General features: G+C 38.3%; 1 protein-coding gene and 1 pseudogene across 1 annotated transcript; both read left to right on the top strand.

Moving 5' to 3' along the window:
- Positions 1-19891: 19891 nt before the first annotated feature.
- On the top strand, positions 19892-20838 carry LOC143879063 (putative disease resistance protein RGA3). The gene is made up of 2 exons (XM_077381258.1): positions 19892-20421; positions 20541-20838. Exons 1-2 carry the CDS (start codon positions 19892-19894, stop codon positions 20836-20838), a joined length of 828 nt encoding a protein of 275 aa, XP_077237373.1.
- Positions 20839-20852: 14 nt separating this feature from the next.
- On the top strand, positions 20853-22469 carry LOC143879062 (putative disease resistance protein RGA3 pseudogene; annotated as a pseudogene).
- Positions 22470-23019: the final 550 nt, after the last annotated feature.

Genomic DNA, 23019 nt, shown 5'->3' with positions numbered 1-23019 from the left:
TGAATTTTAAGGTGATATATATAGATATATGTTAAGCAAATATGAGCATATGATATCTATATACACATGTTTTGAAAGGATTTTCAATTTTAGGCACAACATGTATTGATACAAAAAAAATTAAACAAGAACAAGTACATTGTATCAACAAATATATTTTCAAATGATATTCAATTAAAGCACATCCCCTAATCTAACACAATATAGATCATGTTAGGGGTTTTGGAACCCAAACCATCTTGGTTCCAAGTAAGTTTGTCCTAGGTGATAAGTCCTTTTTAACCCAAACAAACTTACTACTTTTTACAAGTTTAAAAGTACATTTAAACTTGTAATGTCCAAATCTACCACAATAGTCACAAGATGCATAAGAGTAGGTAGATGGACGGGATGAACATAATGAATTACAAGAGTGATCATGATAGTAATTGAATTTTACATTCTCTTGTAACTTATGATTTTCCAACCTTAATGTTTCATTCTTGATGTTTGAGTCATTGATTTTCGTTTTAAAATTTATTAATTCAAGAGATGAAAGCATTTTGATTTTCTCTTCTTCTTCTTTAAGGAATTGATTTTCCTCTCTTAGTGAAGCAATGGTATCACTTAGTTCAATAAAATCTTTTTCAAAAATTTTATTTTCTTCACTAAGATGTGCATGATCTATTTCTAGTGACCTAAACTCCTTGTGAATACTAGCTAAATTGTTTTTCAAGTTTGAATTCTTAGCTAGTTGATCCTCAAGTTTCTTATGTAATTCTTGGACATTTTCAACAAGTTCTTCAAGTGTGAATTCGGCATTATCCAAGGGGTCTACATTAGATAATCCCATTAAGCACATGTTTTGATTTTGAAGATTTTCAATAGAGTCCAAAACAATATTTAGCATTTTTACAAGAGGATACTTTCTCATAAATGTGTGGTGGTAATGCACAACATGTTGCAATTAGGGCTTTTGTATTTAGTAAAGATAATTTTTTATTATCTTCATTTAATCTTTTAGACTTAGCATTTAACATAAATCCATTTTCAATTATCTTTACCATATCTTTATCTAGACCTTTTAAGTATGTCTTCATATAGATCAACCATGATCCATAATCCGAACCATCCAAAATAGGTAGTCTAGATCCCATCTTTTAAGTTGCCAAAAAATTTGATCTTTTAACTCTTAACCGGTTAGAGTCTTAATCAAGAGCCCAAGCTCTGATACCAAATGAAATCCAAGTAGTGACTTGGTTTGGCAACCTAGAGGGGGGGTGAATAGGATGTTTATAAAATCTTTACCTTTTAAAAACTTTTCCTAAGATTTCACCCAAGACTTATCCCTTGTTTAATTAAGTTTGAAATAGTTGAACTTAAACAATATTACAAATTAATATAAGTTCAAAAACCTTGTTGATTAGCAAACTTAATTAGGTAATTTTAATAGCCTAGTTAGCAAGGTTAAGATATTTAGGTTGATTATCAATGCTAACTACTCACTCAATTCTAAGCACAAATAATCAAATAAGAGAGTGAGAGGGAGTGAGAGAAATACCAATCACACAAGTGACACAAAGATTTATAGTGGTTCGGCAAACGGCCTACTCCACTCTTCTCAAGGTCGCACTTGAGGATTTCCACTATTGAGACCTCCACGACGCCCGGCTCCAAGGCTTTTACACTCCAAGGGAATTAAATAAGGATGCCCTTCCACCTTTACAATGACTCTCCTTCTCCGCCGAGTTCTAAGCGGTTCACCCAAGGGAATTAAAAACAACGGATGCCCTTGCCACCGATCGAATAAAGAAGAAGATAAAAGCTTTGCCTCTATGTAGGCTACAATGCAAGTTGAAGCTCCAAGGATGCTCTCAAGAATAAACAAGTTTAAGCCTAAACCAATCTCAAAAGATTTTCTCAAATCAAGGCACAAAGAGTTTGGTTGGTGAGAGAATTTAACCCAAAAATAGTTCACAAATGATTTTCTAGGGTTTGTTGAAGTTGGACAATGTTCCTCTTGTGTTTTGGACCCTTGAATGGGTATATATAAAGTCCCAACTCCATGTGACCGTTTGGGGGGTAAAACAGTCAAAACTGGGTCAAAAAATCAACTAGCCGTTGCACCCCAACGGCTATATTTTTTTGAAGAAAAACATTTCTCGGAGTTCCGAGAATTCAAACAGAGCTTTTATTTTTAGAATCTGGACCATTTCTCGGAGCTCCCAGCTCGAAGCTCCGAGAATAATTCTCGGAGTTCCGAGACTGGTTTCTAGCAAACAGTGTTGAACTTGTAAAATTCATATCTCCCTCATTTCTCGTCGGATTTTGACTTTCCTATACTCTACGAATATGAGAAAAATGAGAGCTATCTGTTAAAAATATTTTCAAAAATATTTGAAAATATTTTAAATAAGTTTTGATAGGATTTAGTTGGTGGTCCAGGTTGTTGGTTCGGAACTCTGTTTTGTTCATTCTTGTGTTGAATGCCATATGGGTCCCAACATGTTGGTACACCACCATGGTGTAGACACCCCATTTTGACCGGACCCAAGTTCATGTTGATTTTCCACAAACCCGTCCAATGAGTGAGTGGGTACCCCAAATTTAACCCCAGCATAGATTAGGGTCTCGTCCAGATCCTCATAAAATTTTGTCGAAATCTGAGCGTGTTCGCTTAGTGAACGAGCCAGGGCAGTGAGCGTAGCGCGAATCCGGAAGAGGGATGAATTATCTGCACTAGGGGGTGCCCTGGGAAAAAGGGAGGCAAATATATATTTTTTTTTTCGTAGAAAAGGAGGTTTTTTCGTGAAGGTTTTTTTGGAGAGGAAGAGGGGAGGAGAAGGAGGAGATTCGAAAGGGAAATCTCAGATTCATATCTGAGATTTTGAGAGAAAATCTCATATCTGAATCTGAGATTTTCAGAGATTAAGAAAGGGAGGATCTCATTTTCGTTTTTCTTCTTGGCAGAGAGAGAGGGTGAGAACCCATCTTCTCCGGTGGGCTTGCCGGAATCCGGCAAAGCCATTGGAGCCACAATCGCCGCCGGCCACCTCTAGCCACCATCTTTGCCCATACCACTAAACCCCTTTCTAATTTCATCAAACCCACTTGGGTTCTCCTCCATTTTCCGCCACCACCACCCTCTCCTTTGCCGCCGATTAACCTCAACCACCCACCGGCCAGCAACCCTATCTTCTTCTTCTTCTTCTTATTCTCCAAACCTACCACCACCTCCGACCACCAGCAACCCCACCTTCTTCTTCTTCTCTGCAAAATCCCAAAAACCCAAACCCCTTTCATTTTTCCTTAAAATCTGCTGCTACCTCCACCTCACCCACCTCCGATCCAATCCCCACCACCCGATCCTATCTCCACCACCACTAGCTACTCCCTCATTCATCTCACCACTTCCCCATTACCACCACCGAAACCCATTTTCTCCGGCACCATCACCTTCGACTCCATACCCCTGTTTTACTCCAAACCCCCTCTGAAATTTCCTACCATTAAACCGATTTCCATCTGCTCCGGCAACCTTGCCGGAATCCGGCATCATTACTCCGACCATCCTCACCTTCTCCTTACCTTATCTCCTCCATTAATCCGGCCACCCCATCCCATTTTCCGGTCGGATTCTTGCCAGAATCCGGCCACAATCTCCATTGAATCCTCTCTAAACATGTGCTCCAAATTCTTGAATTTGCATTTAATTCTTCTCTTCCTATGTTTCGCTTTTGCATCTTTTTCTTTTATAGCTGTAGGGTGGATTCTAGGGTTTAAGAAAAGTGCAGAAGAACTAGACGAATCTCTCGTGTATCTATGGCTAATCCCAAAGGAATTTCGCCATGATAACGATACCTTATCCGTTGATCCCGATCTCTCACTTCAATTTCAATCCGATGGTGGAGATTCTCCCCCTGTTCGAGATTCATTCGTCCGTTATAAGCAAATCAAAGAGGAAAGAAAAGAAAGAGCTAGATCTGAATGAACTCAGCTCAATCCTTTGCTATCTCATAGATTTTCATAAAATCAGAGGCATCCGATCTAATCATTCGTCATTTTCGATTGGAGATCACCATATTCAGTATAAAATTCTAACGGATTTGAGGTATTTTCATCATTTAATCTTTGTCAGAACTCAAGAAATTTCTTGTATGTGGTATTGATTTGATTCTTTTTGATTTGTGAATGTCTAGAAATTCTATTCTCTTTGAGATTGTTCTTTTAGATGATTCCTAAATTTTGATATGAATCAGAGTTCATATTTTAGCCTTCGCATGTAAATCAGAGTACATGATATTAGTTAATTCACAGTGATAATAGCAGCCCTCATGTATTTTAGGAATTTTATCACTGGTCTCTTGGCTGAGGATTGCATATAAAAATAGCAGGGAATCAACCACTCCACTCTTATTCTCTTCGTTTCTTTCGGCAAATGCATTTGTTGATTAAAATTGTGTACAAGCTAATTGCCAAAGAAAATGTCATTCTCTGAATGTTTTTAAGCTCAGAAATTTGAAAGCTTTGTGTCATTTGGAAGTGCTCTTCATCAGTCATTATATGTGCGTTGATTCGTGCTGAAACTCAAGCCAAGTTGGAAGCTGTCATAGCAGCATTACCTCCATTACAAAAGGGGAATTTCTGTCACAAGCAAAAGAAAATTCTAGATTCTAATGGGATGTTAAGATCAAGGATAGGTTTTTGAAAAGGTTCTTTGATATAGCATAATGTTTTCCAAAAGGGCTATCGCCTCTGTGATGCTCTAACCTGATAGCAGCCACTGATTGGTCTTAATGGATTTGATTCTTCTCTCTGGTTTTGTACTGCCACCTTGAGCCAAGAATATTTGGAGCTGCCACACGGTGCTGCTACCTTTAGTAAATCTGAGTTCTTAAAGTTTCTCCATGGGCTAATAATGCTATTCAATGCTTACTTCCATTTTTTCTTGTTGGGAATTAACATCAACAAAACCATTTAATATGCAATCTCAGATCAATGGTCATAACCTGAAATAAAAACCCATGGTTTATTTCTTATTGCGCCATGCTGAAGTTGTGGTAGTTCATCTTCATTATGATGTCATAGTTCATTTCCATTGTACCTAAAATGAAAGCTAATGTAGTTTAGTGTCATTGTGCTGAATTGAAAGCTCTTACAGGTCATGTTCATTGTGAGCTCTTGTGCGTCATTTACATTGTGCTAATTTGAGAGCTTTTGTGGCTCATTTATGTGTATTAAACTGTTAGTTGGAAATGGTTATGTTACTTCATAATCTGCATGTTTGACTAGTAATTCTTTTCTAAAATCATTTAGAAGTTGATGGCATCACCAGTTTATTTGTCTTAGATTTATTTGAAATGACATAATTGTGTAAAATCTTTTGGTGTACGGAATTTTTGGACAAGATCAGTCATCTCATAGTCATACACAGAATTTAGATGCCTGTTTCCTTTACCCTGAATCTGGATAGATATTTTTTATATATACTCGGTTTGTATTTGGATATAATTGTGTTAATGGCATACAAATAGATAGTTTTCCAGCTTGTGGTCATGACATATTTTTTTTCAATTCTCGTCTTTTAGACACCGGTAGAAATTAGATACCTGTTAGGAGACACACTCTGTCTCATTGAAGTTGTTCTCTTTTTGAGACAAGCCTCATTTAGAGCCTACCCTCGAGGAGGTTACTTTGATCTCAGCAAATAGTGTACTCGTAGGAGGCATGCCTTGCCTCATTTTTAGAGCCCCTATTTGGAGACAAGCTTCGTCTCATTTAGAGGGTTTCTTTTTTCTTTTTTTTTAGAAGGCTTACCCAGCCTTATATTAGAGTCTTTGACTCACTCGTTTTCTTAGTTGTTATTATTAGAGAGTCTTTGACTCACTCGTCTCTTAGTTGGTGTTATTAGAGTCTTTGACTCATTTGTCCTTGTTAGGGAGTCTTTGACTCGGTTGTCCTACTTAGCAATGTTATTAGAGAGTCTTTGACTCATTTGTCTTTATCAGGGAGTTTTCGACTCATTCGTCCTTTAGCAATATTATTAGAGAGTCTTTGACTCATTCATCTTTTCTTGGTATTATTCGAGAGCCTCTGTCTCAGTTGTATTCCTTCCTTGGTATTATCTGTTAGGAGTTTCTCCTTAGTGTTGTCGGCGTTCTTCTTTATTAGAAACTAGCACAGTCTCATTAGAACTTTTTCTCGTTTGTGATCTTAGATCATTCCCTCGTCTTTGGCGTTAGTTTACCTGGTTTAGGGGTTTCCCCTGTTAGCCCTAGGGTTTGGCCTTAGGGTTTTGCTTTGCATATTCCCTTAGGTCTTTGACCAAAAGGGTGAAAACTCTTTAAAACTTCAAAAACATTGGAAAAAATTTTAAAATCCAAAAAAAAAAAACATTAGAAATTCAAAACATCAAAAACATTTGAAAACCCCTAAAAAAGCCTAAAGTGTTGAGTGTTTTAGAATTAGCAATTAGGAGAGTTCGTTTCGAACTACGTTGGCTTGATCCTCTCCCACGAGGTACGTAGCGCAGCTCGGGATTTGTATCCCAAGTCCAGCCAAACTTTTTGAAAAATAACATTTTAAAATCTTTCTCTTTGAATAAGCAACCTTTCTAATCTTGTTTTCAAAAGATCTTCCTCTAGAGTTAGGAGTTTCTCCTAGATAGAGAGTTTTAGAGTTAGGATTTTCTTTTGATAGTTGTTTGATTGTTTGTTTGTTGTATGCTTGTTTTAAAGTTAGGGGTATGTCCTAGAGTTATAGGAGCGCCTCCGTCCGGTCACTCGGCGATCCACATCGCCGAGTGATGACTAGAGTAGGATACGCTAGTCCACCCTTTGTTTTTCCTTAGGAAGCACAGCCTAGTTACACATAGGTTGTAAGAACTACCTGCATTAGCCTAAGGCTAACCTGCATTTAGTTAGGGCATATAGGGTGTCCTAAAATCTACAATTCACTGGAATTTAAATAATAGTTCAAGAAGCTTTAATAACTAGTCCGGTCTTTTAGATCGAGTCTAGGATAGAGGTCTAGGTGTCTTAGGCATCCTAGCTTAGAATAGGCGCGAAGAACTACGTTGCCTTGATTCTCGTGGAGGCGGGGATACGTAGGCTTCTTTGGATGAATACCAGACCATCCGAAGACTCGGGCTAATCATTTAGAGTCTTAGGATTTGTTGTGTAGTCATTGTATGATTTGATATGTTTTCTTACTTTTTTGTACTGATCCTATACCTTTAGCTGTAGCTTGCATGTGTTATCACATCAGAACTTAGACACCTATTAGGCATGTCACTCATAACCTAGCTATGCTTAGGTGACACATCTTTCATTTTATTTTATATGTGCTTATTATTTTATCCTCAGGAAATGCATGCTTAGGTAGACGACTCCTGAGGATGGTTCCCATTTCACATGATTTTTTACCTAAACTTCTTTGGAGTTAATGAAAATGGCATAAGAGACCAAGTGCTTGCACTCGGACGAATTGGAGATGCTCTTAGACCTTCTCCATTCGTAACCAGGCACGAACCCATATATATTTCTGGTTATCCATTGCACAGAGGATTTGATTTTAGGGTTCCATGGCATATCCATGGATGGCAACTCTAAGTTTATTTCAGGTATGTCTCGGTTTCGAACCTCGGTTCTGGATCAAGACATATCTCTTTCTTTTTATATCGCCACTCGTGCTATGCTATGAGGGTGGCATCCGTTTCGAGAGTTCCTTGGCAGAGCTCTCCATTCACGTGGATGATCCAGAGAGGGTGTCAGGGACCCGTTCCCTCGGCACCGTCCTCGGATCGGGGTCCACACATGGCCATTCACTTATCCATTTAAGTCCTTAAAAGATGTGTTAGTCTCTTTGAAAAACATATTTTTAGGGGTTTAAACAATGTGCCTTGACAAGAGAATATACAAGAGAGATAGGAATACATTCTACCATTTCTATCAGTCTCTTGAACTCTTCTTTTGAGCTGGGATCTTCTATGGTTGAGCTTCCATGCTTGACATCTTCAAGTTGTGGTACAAGCTCCTTGGTTCTTTGCATTAGGTTCTTGATCCTCCACCTTTGGCCTTCATGAACTTCCTTTGTTTGTTCAATGCTTTGAGATGGTTGATGATGAGCTTCTCCTTGGTACTTCCAAGGTGTGATTGGTCCAAGTATGTTCCAAGCTCCTTTGCCATTGTGTTTGGTTCATCTTCAAGCATAGGCCAACAAGGTGCGTGCTAGTATGATTTGACTTGTGTAGGACCTGTCTAAAGCACAACACTCAAGGCAAATGATCAGTCCATAAACAACTAATCAATTTGCGTTTGTTAATCATCAAAACAAGATGATTGAATGAACTCATGGGGAACCCTTGGGCTTACAAAAACTAGTTAGAAGAAGATAAAAATTATAAGGTCTGCTAGTGGAGGTTAATATACCTCAAATGAATTTATTGAATACTACGAAAACCATGGAATAATCCATTAGGTGACAACACCTTATTCTCCACAACAAAATGGTGTGGTAGAATGAAAAGATAGAACCCTAGTTGAAATGGTTATGCAATTCTAGGAAGTTTAGGTTTACCACAAAACCTTCGGGAGAGGCACATCTCTCCTCTAAATGAAATTCCATATTCAGATACTGATAAAACTCCTTGAGTTATGGAAAAACAGAAAGCCTAGCTATAAATACATTAAAGTGTGAGAGTGCTTGGCTAACGTAGCAGCACCTAGTCCTAAGAAATCCAAACTAGGATCTAAAACAGTTGATTGTGCATTTATCGGATATGCACATAATAGTAGTGCTTATAAGTTCCTAGTTATTAGATTTCAGAAAAGTGAGATTCAGCCTAACACTATCGTAGAATCCAGAGAAGCTGAGTTCTTTGAGAACATATTTCCATATAACAATAGACACTCTAATGATAGTTTAAGAGGCCTTGGCTTCGTCGTCTTGTGATAGTGACACTTTTGATAAAGTAATGGAACTTAGGAGATCAAGAGAGCTATAACTGAAACTAGCTTTGGTCCTGATTTTATATCATACCTTGCAGAAGGTGACCCTTTAATATATAAGAAGTAATATCTTCGCCCGATGCATCCTTTTAGAAAGATGTTATTAAAACTGAAATTGATTCAATAATGTTTAACAACACTTGGATATTGACTGGTCTACTTCCTGGGTGTAAACCACTTGGTTGCAAGCGGATCTTTAAAACGAAATTAAAAATTGATGGAACGGTAGATAAATATAAAGCTAGATTGGTAGCTAAAGGGTTTAAACAAAAAGAAGGAATTGACTTCTTCGACACATATTCACCAGTTACTAGAATCACAACCATTAGAGTGTTGATTTCTAATGCAGCAATTTATAACTTGGAAATCCATCATATGGATGTTAAAACAGCATTTCTAAATGGTGAGTTAGATCAACAGATCTACATGGAGCAACCTGAAGACTTTGTAATTCAAGGCCAAGAACACAAAGTGTGTAAACTGGTGAAATCATTGTATGGTCTAAAAAAGCTCCTAAACAACGGCATGGGAAATCTGATAGGGTGATGCTATCAAATGGATTCATAATTAATGAATCAGATAAATGTTTCTATAGTAAATTTAATGGAAACACAGGTGTAATTGTATGTTTGTATGTAGATGATATGTTGATCATCAGAATAGATGTTAAAGACATAAAAGAAACCAAGAAGTTTTTATGAACTAAGTGTGACATGAAAGACTAGGGTAAGGGTGATGTTATCCTAGGTATTGAAATTAAAAGGAACCAAATGAAATAATTTTAACCCAGTCTCATTAAATAGAGAAAATTCTTCAAAGGTTTAACTAGTATGACTGTAAACCTGTGTCTACACCTTATGATTCAAACATAAGTTTGGGTAAAAATAAAGGAGATGGTGTTAACCAACTAGATATTATAGAGTAATTGGGAGTCTTATGTATTTGATGATTGTACAACGCCAGATATCGCTTATGTAGTATGGAGACTCAGTAGTTACAATAGCAATCCTGGACATGATGATTAGAATGCACTACTTAGAGTAATGAGATACCTTAAGGGTACTATTAACTATGGTTTACATTTTCTAAATATCCATCTGTATTAGAGGGATACAGTGATGCTAACTGGGCGTCTGGGTTGGAAACAAAGTCTAGGAGTGGATATGTCTTCACTCTTAGGAGAGCTGCAGTTTCTTGGAAGTCAATCAAGCAAACTTGCTTTGCCAGATCCAATACAAAATCCGAGTTTGTCGCATTAAGGAAAGCAACTGAGGAAGCCGAATGGCTTAGAAATCTTCTTATATATATTCCTCTTTGGAATAAACCGGTATCGGTGTTGTAATTCATTATGAATGCAAGGCTGCCATTGTAAGCGCAGAAAATAATATATACAATGAGAAATCCCGACATACGTCGGAAGCATAACTCCATAAGACAACTGTTGAAAATGGAGTGATCACAATTGATTTTGTGAGGTAGGAAGAAAAAATATCAGATTGTTTGACCAAATGACTAAGTAAGAACTTGGTCTTGAGCACATCGAGGGGGATGGGTCTGAGGCCCATGTCTTGAGCCACCTGTAATGGTTACTCAACCTATCTGTCTGGAGAACCCAAGAAGTAGGTTCAATAGGAACAACATATTACTTGAGTAGTTCTGTTCTATACCATGTTTAAAGTGAAGTGAACTTCACTAAACCTATCCCTATGGTGTGCGTGGGTGCAACCTGTAATGAGTAGATGATGAGTTATTATAACTCTTAATGTTATCTATAGCTGAGTTCTCAGTGGGGTGCATAGCTACAGGGCACTCTTGATATATACACATATGTGAGTGTAGAAGTGTGGCCGCTTCTATGAGAATTTTGGCTGATTCTCTAGAGCACCCATGAGACAGGATCGAGCACATGGCCGAAAAGTGCTACACCGAGAATACGCTTGAACCAAGTACATACACTTGTGTGATTTGTTGTGTGTGTGATATGTTGTCTCTATTTATCATTGAAGGTCCTTGGTACAAGACTTTAGTTCACCAAGTACTTAGTAAACTTGATATATTTGCACTAGGTCTAGGTTCAAGTCCAAAAAATACATATACCGATGCATAACTTATTTTCTTGCCTTGATTAGAGTTGTCCCTTCTTAACTTTCTTTCTTTAATTATAATTTTCAATTTGTGCGCGATTGTTGGCTTTTCCTTTGTGTGACAAAGTGAAAGTCTTATTACAATTCAAAATTATAATCTTTACCCAGTTGTTTTTGTCTTTACGCTTTTATACTTTAAGCTTTTGTGGACTTTTGAAAGCAAACTTGAGTTTCCCTCATTTCCCTTTGTCCTTTTTGAGGACTTTTAGTCCCGTATTGGAAAGTGGAGGAAAGGCAAGGGTTTATATTGGTTTTCAATTCTCTTGGTTTTTTAATGAGAAGAGGAAAATGGAGGCCTACGCACATGAGTGGCCAAGTGGACACCGTGGGCTTTTGATTATACCACACACGCGCGCCACCCAGCGCGGCGCAGCTCGGTCGGCCGTGCGTGTGGCTCAAAGCTTTTCCCTATCTTTTATTTTTCTTTTTATTATAGGGAACTTCGAAGTTATAGTCGAATAACTTCATTGTTATTGAATAGAACTTCACCAGTATTTAGAGAATAACTTTGCCGGTATTTGGGAAATAACTTCGCCATTCTTGGAAATTAACTTCGTCGTTCTTGGGAACTTCAAAGTTATTGAACATGTGTTTTGACGCTTTGGTTTTGTATCCACCCATTAAGTGCAGTTTTGTCTTTCTTCCCGTTGGGCAAGGTTTTCAAAATCATCCCTTCATTAAGGGATTTAAGGATGTGACTTTTGGAAGTCCTTTTAAGGTGTCCTTTGGGTTGAGAGAAAAATACGAAAAAAAAGAAAGTTCTCTCTGGTTTTATTCATCTTCTTCTACCTACTGGTTCCTTCTGTTTTGAAGAGTTTTCTGTCGTTTTTCATCTCTGATCAAAGGCTAGCTAAGCATTCAGGTAGCGTGAGTGCACACCCCTGGAGCGGAGTTGTTGTATCCTGGAGACATAGGCCAAAAGACCCTGAAATTCCACTTAGCAACCCAAGAGGGGGGTGAATTGGGTGTCTTTTTAAAATTTAAGAACTTTGAAAAACTTTCTTGCTCTAGTTTTGAGATGATTAAGAATTGGAATTAGTTTTAGAGTCAAGAGTTGAAGTACTTAAACCCAAGACCTACTCTACTCTTCCAAAGTTGATCTCTTGAGGAATCCACTAAGAATCTTCTTCCAAGGAACTTAAATATGGCATTCTTTCTACCAAGTACAATCCGAACTTGAACGCTCCAAGGGACTTAACTACGGTGCCCCTTCTGCCAAATACAATAAAGAAGAGAAGATGTAGCTCGCTTGCCTCTTAGGAGGTTGATTACAATGTAAGAATCACTCACTCTCACTCAAAAAGAAGATGAACAAGTAAAACCTAAAGTCTCTCAAGAGTAATCAAAGATTAAAGGCACAAGAGATAGTAAGAAAGTGATTTCCTTATGAATGCTCAAGGAATATTTGGTGAGTCATAAAAAGTATCCATTAAGGCCTTAGTAACTCATATATATAGGGGAGTATGAAATATGGCCGTTTTAGACTCCCCAACGGTCATTATGGAAGCATTGCACGGAATTTCATAGTGACTGTTGCCCTTTTTATTTTTTCCAACGGAACATGTCATGGAATTCCGTGGGCCACAGAATTCCGTGAAGGCTATCTGGACAACATTTTTGCCTTTTTGTTTGTTGTTTTGTTTTAGCCTTCGGAATTCACTTTTAACTTGATAAATAGAATGCCATATGCATCCAAATATGTGAGGACACTACCATGGTCATTCACTTGTCCAATTAGGTTCATTTTAGATTTATTTTAAGCTCTCTTTTGTGCCTTTAACTGAGACATACATGATAGACCTAATACAATCTAAGTAGAGCTTGCTCTTCAATCTTGATGGCACTTTGATGAAGCTTTGTCTTGGCGTCCATCAACTTCCTTTATTCGCTTGAGCATGGCTTTGATCTTTGAAGTGATTTCCATTATTTTGGGCTTGCATTTGACTTTGCTTTTGAAGGTTCTTGGAAATGTCTTGAACTTGCTTTACCTTTGATTTGTTCTTGCCTTCTTCATGCCTTTGAGTCCACTTTGTACTTGAGTGAATTGTCCTTTGGGTTACAGCCGTGATAGTATTTGAGCTTGTTGAGCTTGGAACATATTCACTTAGACATTGAAGAACATTAGTCCAAATAATCATCATATGACAAATTGAGTTTGTTAATCATCAAGACACATAACTAGAAGTACTTGTTAAACCCTTGGGCTAACAGACCCAATTTGCACCCGATTCGTCGTATGTTGGGGCGATACTTATCTCGATGACATCGAATTGAGATTCGTGCCTCAACTCATTGATAAGTTTCTCCTCACTATATATTTGATTATTATTTTATTTTACAGATCAGATCTTGCAGATTTCCACATATTGCTATTTATCATCAAATTCATTTTGGTAAAAGGTATAATTCAAAATTTCCCCCTATTCCTAAATAACAGATTCAACCACAATAGCAGAACTGACACATTTAACATATGAAGTAGTAGAATTGATACTTTAAAAAAACAATACTTAAAAATAAAACTAAAAGGGACTCAACAAAAATCTGAGTCAACTTCAATAGCAGATTAAGAAAAAGAAAATAAAGAAAATTGGGATACCTATTCAGCCTACAAAACCCATTAAGCAAGATAAAAAAAAGATCATCTGATACAGAATAATCACATGAATGCAGCATCTACTAAAAAACAAATCTCAAATAAAACTCCCATAGAATCCTAGACTAAGATTTGATGAACTCTTAACTGTATTTTGCATTAACAAGGACCGATTCTTTGCAATCTCTTCGTTGTCGGCGGCGAGATCCAAGCGATGAAGAATAGCAAAGCAGAACACACACACACACACACACACACACACACACACACACACACACACACACACACACACACACACAGGGGGAGAGAGAGAGAGAGAGAGAGAGAGAGAGAGCTTGCCTCCTTTTATAAGTGCGAGAGTCGTATGATGAGACCCCGATATTGATTTCCGTTGATGGAAAGGAAAGTTGCATCCCTCATTTCACGATGGAAAGATTTCCAGGCAGTTATGGCGACTTTATCCCAAATCTAGAAAGGTCATTCCACCATGGACTAGGTTTCCTTATCCATCCAAACAATGGAAAGGGGTGGAAACGTTGAAAAGTGTTTCCTTTCCACTTTTTTCATCCCTTTCTTGAAAACCAAACAGGTGGCGACTCTTTCCATTCTCTTAAAAATGGAGGAGAACACTGGGGATGGATGATGTGTTCTGTCTTTCTTTTTTTTTTGGAAATCTTCATGATCGCATTGATTTTTGCAAAATTATTTACAATTTTGATGTACTTCGCAAAATCAATTGCAACCAGTCATGGGAAGATGTGCTCTTGGGAGTAGTGCCTTTTATTATTTTTAAAGAGGGATTGTGTTAGGTACCTTACCAATAAGCCAAAAGCTCATGAGCTGATGCAACGCGCTAGGCAAGGTCCTTTAAACCTGTACAATACCAGGCTGGGTCCCACCCAGTCCCATACCTAGGCAGGCCCCCACTCAGGACCGTAGCCCTGTTTGGTTGCTCAAAAGCTAATGGAATTAAGTAGAGAATCATTTGAAGCAGTTAAAATGACGTCGTCTACATAAAGTAAGATAATCACCATACTTGAAGGAGAATGAAAAATAAACATAGAATTTTCAGACTAACTCTGTCTGAAACCATTTTCTTTTAAGAACCTAGTGAAACGTTGAAACCAAACATGGGGAGCTTGTTTTAATCCGTACAAAGCTCTTTTAAGTCTGCAAACATGTGTTGGATTTTCAGGGTGTACAAATCCTTGTGGTTGTGTCATATACACTTCCTCTTTCAATTCGCCGTATAAAAAGGCATTTTTAACGTCAAGTTGACGGATCGACCAATGTCTAGATAAGGCTAAAGAGAGAACGATATGAATTGTTGCCGGTTTTACAACATGAGTGAACGTTTCGTCGTAGCCAAGCCGGCTCTTTGGTTATAACCATTAGCAACCAATCTTGCTTTATAACGTTCCACAGAACCATCTGCTTTGATACCATGAAGAGATTTGAGAATTGAGAGAATCTGCAACCTTGAGTCAGCTATGACTTTTGGTTGCCATTTATATTGAATTGCATATTTACATGGAAGTAATGCCCCTTTGATAGGGCTAATATTACATTGAATATTTTACATGTTATTATATCCGTTCCTTGTAGTTCTTGTAAAAAACAATGTCTCGCAATTCATTAAGTGAGAGAGTTATAACAAATACAATTTCTACTATTTTATTAACGTCATTATGGCTTCTTAATTCAATTTCCAATCTTTCCATTTTATCGGTTTGTGAGTGTGATGATTTGCCAGCCGAAGGAAAGGATTATTCAAATTTGCCGGCCGACATTGTTTGGAAGATAAGTTTTCTCTAATTCTTAATAGAATAGGATTCCTAATCACACCACATGGGAATTAGGTGTGGAAGATAAGGATAGGTTTATTTATTTATTTATTTTTGGCTAGGGTAGGTTTTCTGCAATTCTTAGGAGCCGTTTGGATACACAGATTTTAAAATCTTGGATTTCCTCCAAGTCATAGTTGGAAGACGAAAGAAGAAGGAGACCAGCTGTCGTTTTCTGTTTTCTCGCACTTCTTTCCGCCAGCAAGACCAGCCCGTCATTTTCTGTTTTCTAGCCCTTCTTTCCGTCAGAAAGAGAGCAGGAGATCATCCCAATGTTCTAGGTTTTAGGTATCTCAGGATGAGATTTCTAAAGCCTGGATTTCTTACTTAAAATCCAAGATTCTAAAGAGACGTGAAGCAGTCGGTCTCCTTCTTTTCTTGTCTCCCAACTACAATTTTGAGGAGATCCAAGATTCTAAAATCCATGTATCGAAACGGCCCCTTAATATCATGGGATTCCAATCACATGGTAGGATCCGATCTTGATAATTCTTATTTGAAAAATGCTAAACAGACGAGCTGTTGGGATCATACGAACATAAACATATGGGGCCCCATTTGTGGCATAAGGGACCGATCATCCATTCATCTTGTTAAAGTCCAACTAAATGAATCTGACTAAGAAGCGGAGTCTCACCATTTTCATTTTCTGTCTATTTTTTCTTCAGTTTCCCGACAACTAAGCCCTCATCTCACAATTTTTCTTTTTCATTTCAATGTACTTGAAATGCGAGAAACAAAAATGCTCTGAGAGTGTATGTCTTGTTGTACCTATGTTGTGCTCGGGGAACGACGCAAAGGTGAAACACGAGATTGAATGATAATCTTGACAATTGATTTGGACGTTCATTAGATATAATTTCATGGGAAATAACAATCATGGCATTCCTAGTAAGATTTGAAAATAATAAATGTATTATATGTCACGACAACTAATCTATAGCATGGTAAATAGTGAGGATCATTGGCATGTAAAGCAATTCAACAATCTGTTATGCCCTATTTGGTTGCTCAGGCGTGGCTTGGAGAGCAGTGGAATAAGAAGTCAAAAGGGTTTAGACAAGCATGGAAGATGTGTTGAATTTCCACTCGGAAAATAGTGGAAGAGTGGTTAGTAGTGTTCGGTTGCACAGCAATCCTCTTGAAGATAGGGGTGCAACTTGGGTCGGGTTCAACCCGAAAAAAAGTCGGGTTGAGTTTTCCCAACCCGGGCTGAGTTTTGGACGGGTTCGGGTTGAGGGTTTGGGCAACCCGACTGAAATCCCCAGGATGATGGCAACCCAAGAGGGAGGGTGAATTGGGTTTCAAAAACTTTTGCCTTAGTTAATGCAGAATTAAGAAAAACAAAGGCAAATTTAGAATTTAATCATAAAGAAGTAAAAATGCAATGCACAATAGAGATAGAGTTAGAAAGAATGCACCGGATTTTTAAGTGGTTCGGTCCAAGGATCCACATCAAGGCCTACGTCCACTCCACCAAGAATCTTGATGGCTGCGCTAATCCGGTTCCCTTAATGGAGGGGAATCAACCCAATTACAATCAATGAAAGGTCTGCCTCGCAAGACTCGCTAACTCAGAGAAAGCTACGCATCTCCAACACTTGCTCTTGAGATGGCTCCGCATTTCTTCGCACTCGCCCTTGAGATGGCTCCGCGTCCCTTCGCACTTGACCCAATACAAGTATAATCAAAAGAAAATGAAAATACAAATGCCTCTTCAAAGGCAAGATCAATCTCTCAAGTACTCACAAAACAACTCTCAAAGATATACAATGAAGTCCTATGCCCAATCTTTTATAAATGACCAAGTAGAGGCTCAAGGAGGATTCTCCACACTTAGATATGTTCCATTTAGGTTTTGGAGTGTTAGAGATGAGTTTAGAAAAGTTAGAGACATTTATATAGGTAGGGGAGACCAAAAGTAGCTGTTATAGGGGTAAAACTGTAATTCAGTGCAACTTTTAGAACTTCAACGGCTATTTTCAGTGTGACAGCGACTGTCATGGATGTCCGCTGGTTTTCCGGATGTTCAGCGTTGGCTCGGCCTTTTTTCCAGTTTACAGACGGACGAAGTTCGAACGTCCGCGGTTACAAAAATTGGTTTTTCAGCCTGTTTCGTAAAATTCATATCTCACTCGTTTCTCATCGGATTTCGACTTTCTTATACTCAATCTGAATGGAAACGATGAGATATTTCTATTAAAAATATTTTTTAAAAAAAATTTTGAAAATATTTTTGACCAATTATTATCAAATTAAGGTATGTGGTCACTAAGTGAACTACTAAGCAAGTGCCAATGCTGTCTATCTTTTCGATTTTTTCTCTCAGGCTTGTCCCAAGATATTTATCATGTTTTAGGACCTTATTTAATATCCCCTTGACCCTTTAATAGATCCTAAGCTAAGGATTAGGCTTAACATTCTAAAGATTTGAGACACACTTAAATCTTCAACAATATATGATCTTCCTCTTCAAGTCTTCATTGTCTCCATGGATCATTTCTTCATTCCTTTGGCTTCACATAGTCTCCATGGTTGGTTCGAGCCTTCTTCTTTTCTTTGGCCCATTTGATCTTCACGATAATTCAAGTCTTGATCCATGCTTCCTTGACTTTAGTGTTTGATAGCTTGATTTCCAATACATGCACTTGAAACACCAACACATTAGAAATACAACACAAATCAACTTGTGTTTGGAATCATCAAAACATAGAAGATTGCCAAGGTGGGATCCATTGGGCTTACACCGACACGAGTGAATCCCGACATTTTTTTATCATTTTTTTGTACGCTTAAAACCTCGGGTGGGGTAGGGTTGAACTCGGGTCGGGTTGGAAAAAAGGGTTCCTCGGGTCGGGTCAAGTTGGCCTCAACCTGACCCAACATCACCCGAGTTGCACCCCTATTCGAAGAGTAGGGATGTCATTACCAATATAGAGTTTGGTAGAGAGAGATAGGGAAGAGAGAGAGAGAGAGAGAATAAAACAAGACCTTTTCCACTCTTCTTCCATCCAAATTTCTCCATTTTGGTAAAATTTGGTTGGAAGATGAGGGGGAGGAGGAGGACATTAGCGCCACATGGGCATCACTTAGGAAAAAAAGGCAATGATGATGTTCCAAACATACCTGAGAGTCAAATGGAGTTTCAATGCAAATTTGGCAACCAAACACAAATCAACATTCATTGAAAGTTCATTGTACCCTCCAAAATGAATTTGCTATGACAAGTTTGGGAGACTTGAATTATTTTCTTGGTATTCAAGCTTCAAAAACAAAAAATGGATTATTTTTATGCCAAGCAAAGTATGCTGCAGAAATTCTTCAAAAGACAAAAATGGATTGTTCAAAGCCTGTTTCTACTCCTATTACTCCAAAAACTCAGTTATCAGAACATGATTCATCTGACCTTCTAAATGATCCAACGGAATATTGACGGATTGTAGGGGCACTCCAATATCTAACATTCACAAGACCTGGTGTATCTTACGCAGTTAATTTAGTTTGTCAGTATATGCATGCCCCAAGGCAAAGTCATCTTCAGGCCGTCAAAAGAATCCTCCGCTACATTAAAGGCACTGTCAATTATGGTATAAATTTATTCTCTACTTCTATCAATTATTTACATGCCTTTTCAAATGCAAACTGGTCTGGTTGTTTAAATACAAGAAGGTCAACGACGGGCTACTACATTTTTCTCGGAAATAATTTAATATCTTGGTCTGCAAAGAAACAGCCTACTGTCTCTCGTTCAAGCACGGAATCAGAATATCGAGCAATTGCCTATACAGTGGCGGATACTTGTTGGATTAAATCTTTATTAAGGGAACTTAATATTTTTTTGTCTAATCCAGTGGAGGTACATTGTGACAACATTGGCGCAACTTATTTGGTCGCAAATCCTGTCATGCACTCACGTACAAAACATGTTGACATTGACTATCATTTTGTTCGCGAAAAAGTGGCCAAGGAGAACTCAAAGTTTTTTATCTACCAACTGAACATCAGCTTGCATACATTTTTACTAAAGGCCTATCAACGGCACGTTATGCTTATCTTCGTTCCAATTTGACTGTTTGTGAAAAACCGGTTCAAATTGCGGGAGGGTAATAACCTGTAAAATATTCAGTGTAATATTAGCCCTATCAAAGGGGCATTACTGTCATGTAAATATGCAATGCAATATAAATAGCAACCAAAAGTCATAACTGACTCAAGGTTGCAGATTCTCTCAATTCTCAAATCTCTTCGAGATAGACATAATTTAATATGCTTCAATTCTTTGAAATTCAATATTTAAACAAAAGAAGTTGATAAAAGCAGATGCTTCTTGCCACTATAGTGCTTGCTTCATTATTTGTTGTTGTAACAGCAGCTCCTGAAGCTCCTACTATTCTCTCTCTGAACTACAGACAGAGGCATCTTGGGGTTGTACTCCTTTCTAGAGGAGAAGGTATGGCTGCAATAGTATCCACTAGTCTTGCTTCAGTGTTTGTCAATTTGAAGGAATTGGAAATACAAGAAATTAAATCAATATGGGGTGTTGAGAAGGAGCTGGAAATGTTACAGAGCACAGTGAAAGTAATTCAAGATGTGCTTGAAGATGCTGAGGAAAAGCAAATTCACTCTAAGGCTGTGCGAAATTGGCTTCGTAAACTAAAGGTTGTGGCTTACGACGCTGAAGACATACTGGATGATATTGCGACGGAAGCTTTACTATCTATGTTGAAGTACGGAGTTCAACCAAGCAAGAGAAATCAGGTGCGGAAATTCCTCTTCTCTTGTTTCAGTTCTACGAACCCTGTTTTGTATCGAAGTGACATTGCACATAAGATAAGCGAGATTAGAGCGAGGTTAGATGTGATAGCAAATGAACGTAACTTCCATCTGGAAATAAAGATAGAGAAAAAGAAGAAGAAGAGAGACGTCTCCAAACTAGCTCTTTAGTAAACGAATCTGATGTCATTGGTAGACAAGTCGACAAAGAGAAAATAATAAAATTGTTGGAATCAGATGATGAATTTTCTGTTATTCCCATAGTTGGCATGGGTGGGCTTGAGAAGACTACTCTTGCACAGTTCGTCTATAACGATAGCAGGGTTGAGAATCATTTTAAACTGAGATCATGGACTTGTGTGTCTGACGATTTTGATGTAATAAGAATAACAAATAAGCTGATTGAATCTGCAACAGGATCCAAATGTGATCTCTCCAACATGGATGTCATGCAGCAGCGTCTCCAAGAGTTACTAAGGATCAAAGATTTTTAATTGTTCTAGATGACATGTGGGATGACAATCAAAATCATTCGGAGAGTCTACGAGTGCCCCTTGGAGTTGGAGCAAAGGGAAGTAAAATTATTGTAACTACACTAAGTGAAAGGGTTGCAAGGATGATGGGCACAATTCCTTCCCACTCTTTGGAGGGGTTACCAGTTGATGATTGTTGGGGATTGTTTACTCGGAGGGCAAGAATTTCAAATGCCCATCCGGAATTGGAGGAAATTGATAGGCAAATCCTGTGGAAGTGCAATGGCCTGCCTTTGGCAATAAAGACACTGGGAGGCATCTTGTCTTCAAAAAGGAATGTGAGTGAGTGGGAAAGCATCTTGAAAAGCGAAATATGGAAGGATGAAGAAAATGAGATTTTGCCCGCTTTACGATTGAGGTACCACCACTTACCAGCAAATCAAAAGCAATGTTTTGCCTACTGTTCCATATTTCCGAAAGATCATGAGCTTCAAAAGGTTGTGTTGGTTCAACAATGGATGGCTGTGGGCTTCATTCAGCCCAAAGGAAGCACACTCCTAGAAGACATAGGTGCGGACTTATTTGATGATTTATCGTTAAAGTCTTTCTTTCAATATTCTCATCAATTTGGTGAGACTTCAATATACAAGATGCATGATCTCATGCATGATCTAGCAGAATCCATCTCAGGTTATGAATGTCTTAGAATGGAACATGATATGTCACGAACCATCCCTAAAATGGCCCGTTATATATCATGGATAAAAGAGGATTTAATATCTTTGGAGGACTTATACAAATTTAAAAGCTTACGCACTTTTCTAGTGAACACTCAATTTTCCTTCAAGACACCAATCATCAATGATCCATTCACGGAGTTGAGATTCTTGCGTGTGTTGGATTTGAGTTGGACTGCAATAAAAAAGTTTCCAGATTCGATTGGCCAATTGAAACACCTACGCTACCTTGACCTCTCTTACACGCACATCGATAGGCTGCCTGAATCAGTAACTAGTCTCTGTAATCTGCAAACGCTAAATCTGGTGTGTTGTTTAAAACTTGAAGAGTTACCCAAAGGCATCACGAATCTGATTAATCTACGACATCTTGATTTAGATCAGAACTTGTGGTACTCAATTTCTTTGCCACGAATTGGAAAATTAACTTCTCTCCAAACATTGTCGAAATTCATGTTGTGTAAAGAGAGTGGATGTCGGATAGTAGAGTTGAAGAACATGAGGAACCTTAAAAGAGAAATTCACATTTCAGGTCTTGATGATGTGGTAAACACGGAGGAGGCAAAGGAAGCCAATTTGAGAGATAAAAAACACCTTAATGAGTTGGGGTTGGAATGGAATGGGTATGATGATAATTCAGAAGATGAAATAGCTAATGATGAGAGGGTATTGGAAGGCCTCCAACCCCACACAAACCTCAAAAAATTACTCATAAAATCGTACGGAGGTCTCAGCTTCCCAAGTTGGATCGGGCATCTCTTTAATTTAACAAGCATTACCTTTAGCGATTGTAGAAAATGCGAACATCTCTTGCCTCCTGATGGCCATCTTCCCTATCTCCAAACATTGCCCAAAGCTGCAGGTGTTTCCCAAAGCCAACCTTCTTCCGGCCCTCACAATGTTGGATGTAAGTGATTGTGAAAATTTGAGTGCCCTCTCGATGCTCTCATCTCTTTGTGATTTAAAACTAGGGAGGTGTGGTGAGAATCTATTTGGCTCATTAGCGTCTAACCTCACCTCTCTTTCCATATTGACTATCACAAAATTTAAACGCATAGGCTCACTACCATGTGGGTTCCTGCTACCCTTAACTGCTCTTCAGAGGTTAAACATAGAATGCTGTGATAAATTGAGGCATTGGCCCAAGTTCTTGTTGCAAGAACTGCCCTCTCTCCAACAGTTGAAGATCTATGACTGTTTCAACCTAAAGTCCTTGGAAAATTAAGAGGAGGGGCTTCCCACCACACTCAAAACTCTTCAAATCCATGGTTCTAGGCTCAAGTCCATTCCCATTCGACTGGAAAATCTCACCTCCCTCAAAGAATTGATAATTGAATATTGTCCTCAACTCCATTCATTGTTTCCTGATAATACAAATAATGACTATGGCCTCCCCATCACACTTCAATATTTTAAGATATCAAGTTGTCCTAAACTGAAGGAACGGTGTAGCGAGGGCGGACAA

The sequence above is a fragment of the Tasmannia lanceolata genome, unplaced genomic scaffold, assembly GCF_043159265.1.
Source record: "Tasmannia lanceolata isolate RefF3 unplaced genomic scaffold, GAP_Taslan_0.1 ptg000006l, whole genome shotgun sequence".
Classification (NCBI taxonomy): Eukaryota; Viridiplantae; Streptophyta; class Magnoliopsida; order Canellales; family Winteraceae; genus Tasmannia; species Tasmannia lanceolata.
The sequence above is the reverse complement of the archived record's forward strand: the minus strand, read 5'-3'. Positions and strand labels throughout refer to the sequence as shown.

Coding starts and splice junctions, on each gene's coding strand:
- LOC143879063 (XM_077381258.1), top strand. CDS start 19,892: ATGCTTCTTGCCACTATAGTGCTTGCTTCATTATTTGTTGTTGTAACA. Junction 20,422..20,540: donor ATAAGCGAGATTAGAGCGAG/GTTAGATGTGAT, acceptor TGTCATTGGTAG/ACAAGTCGACAAAGAGAAAA.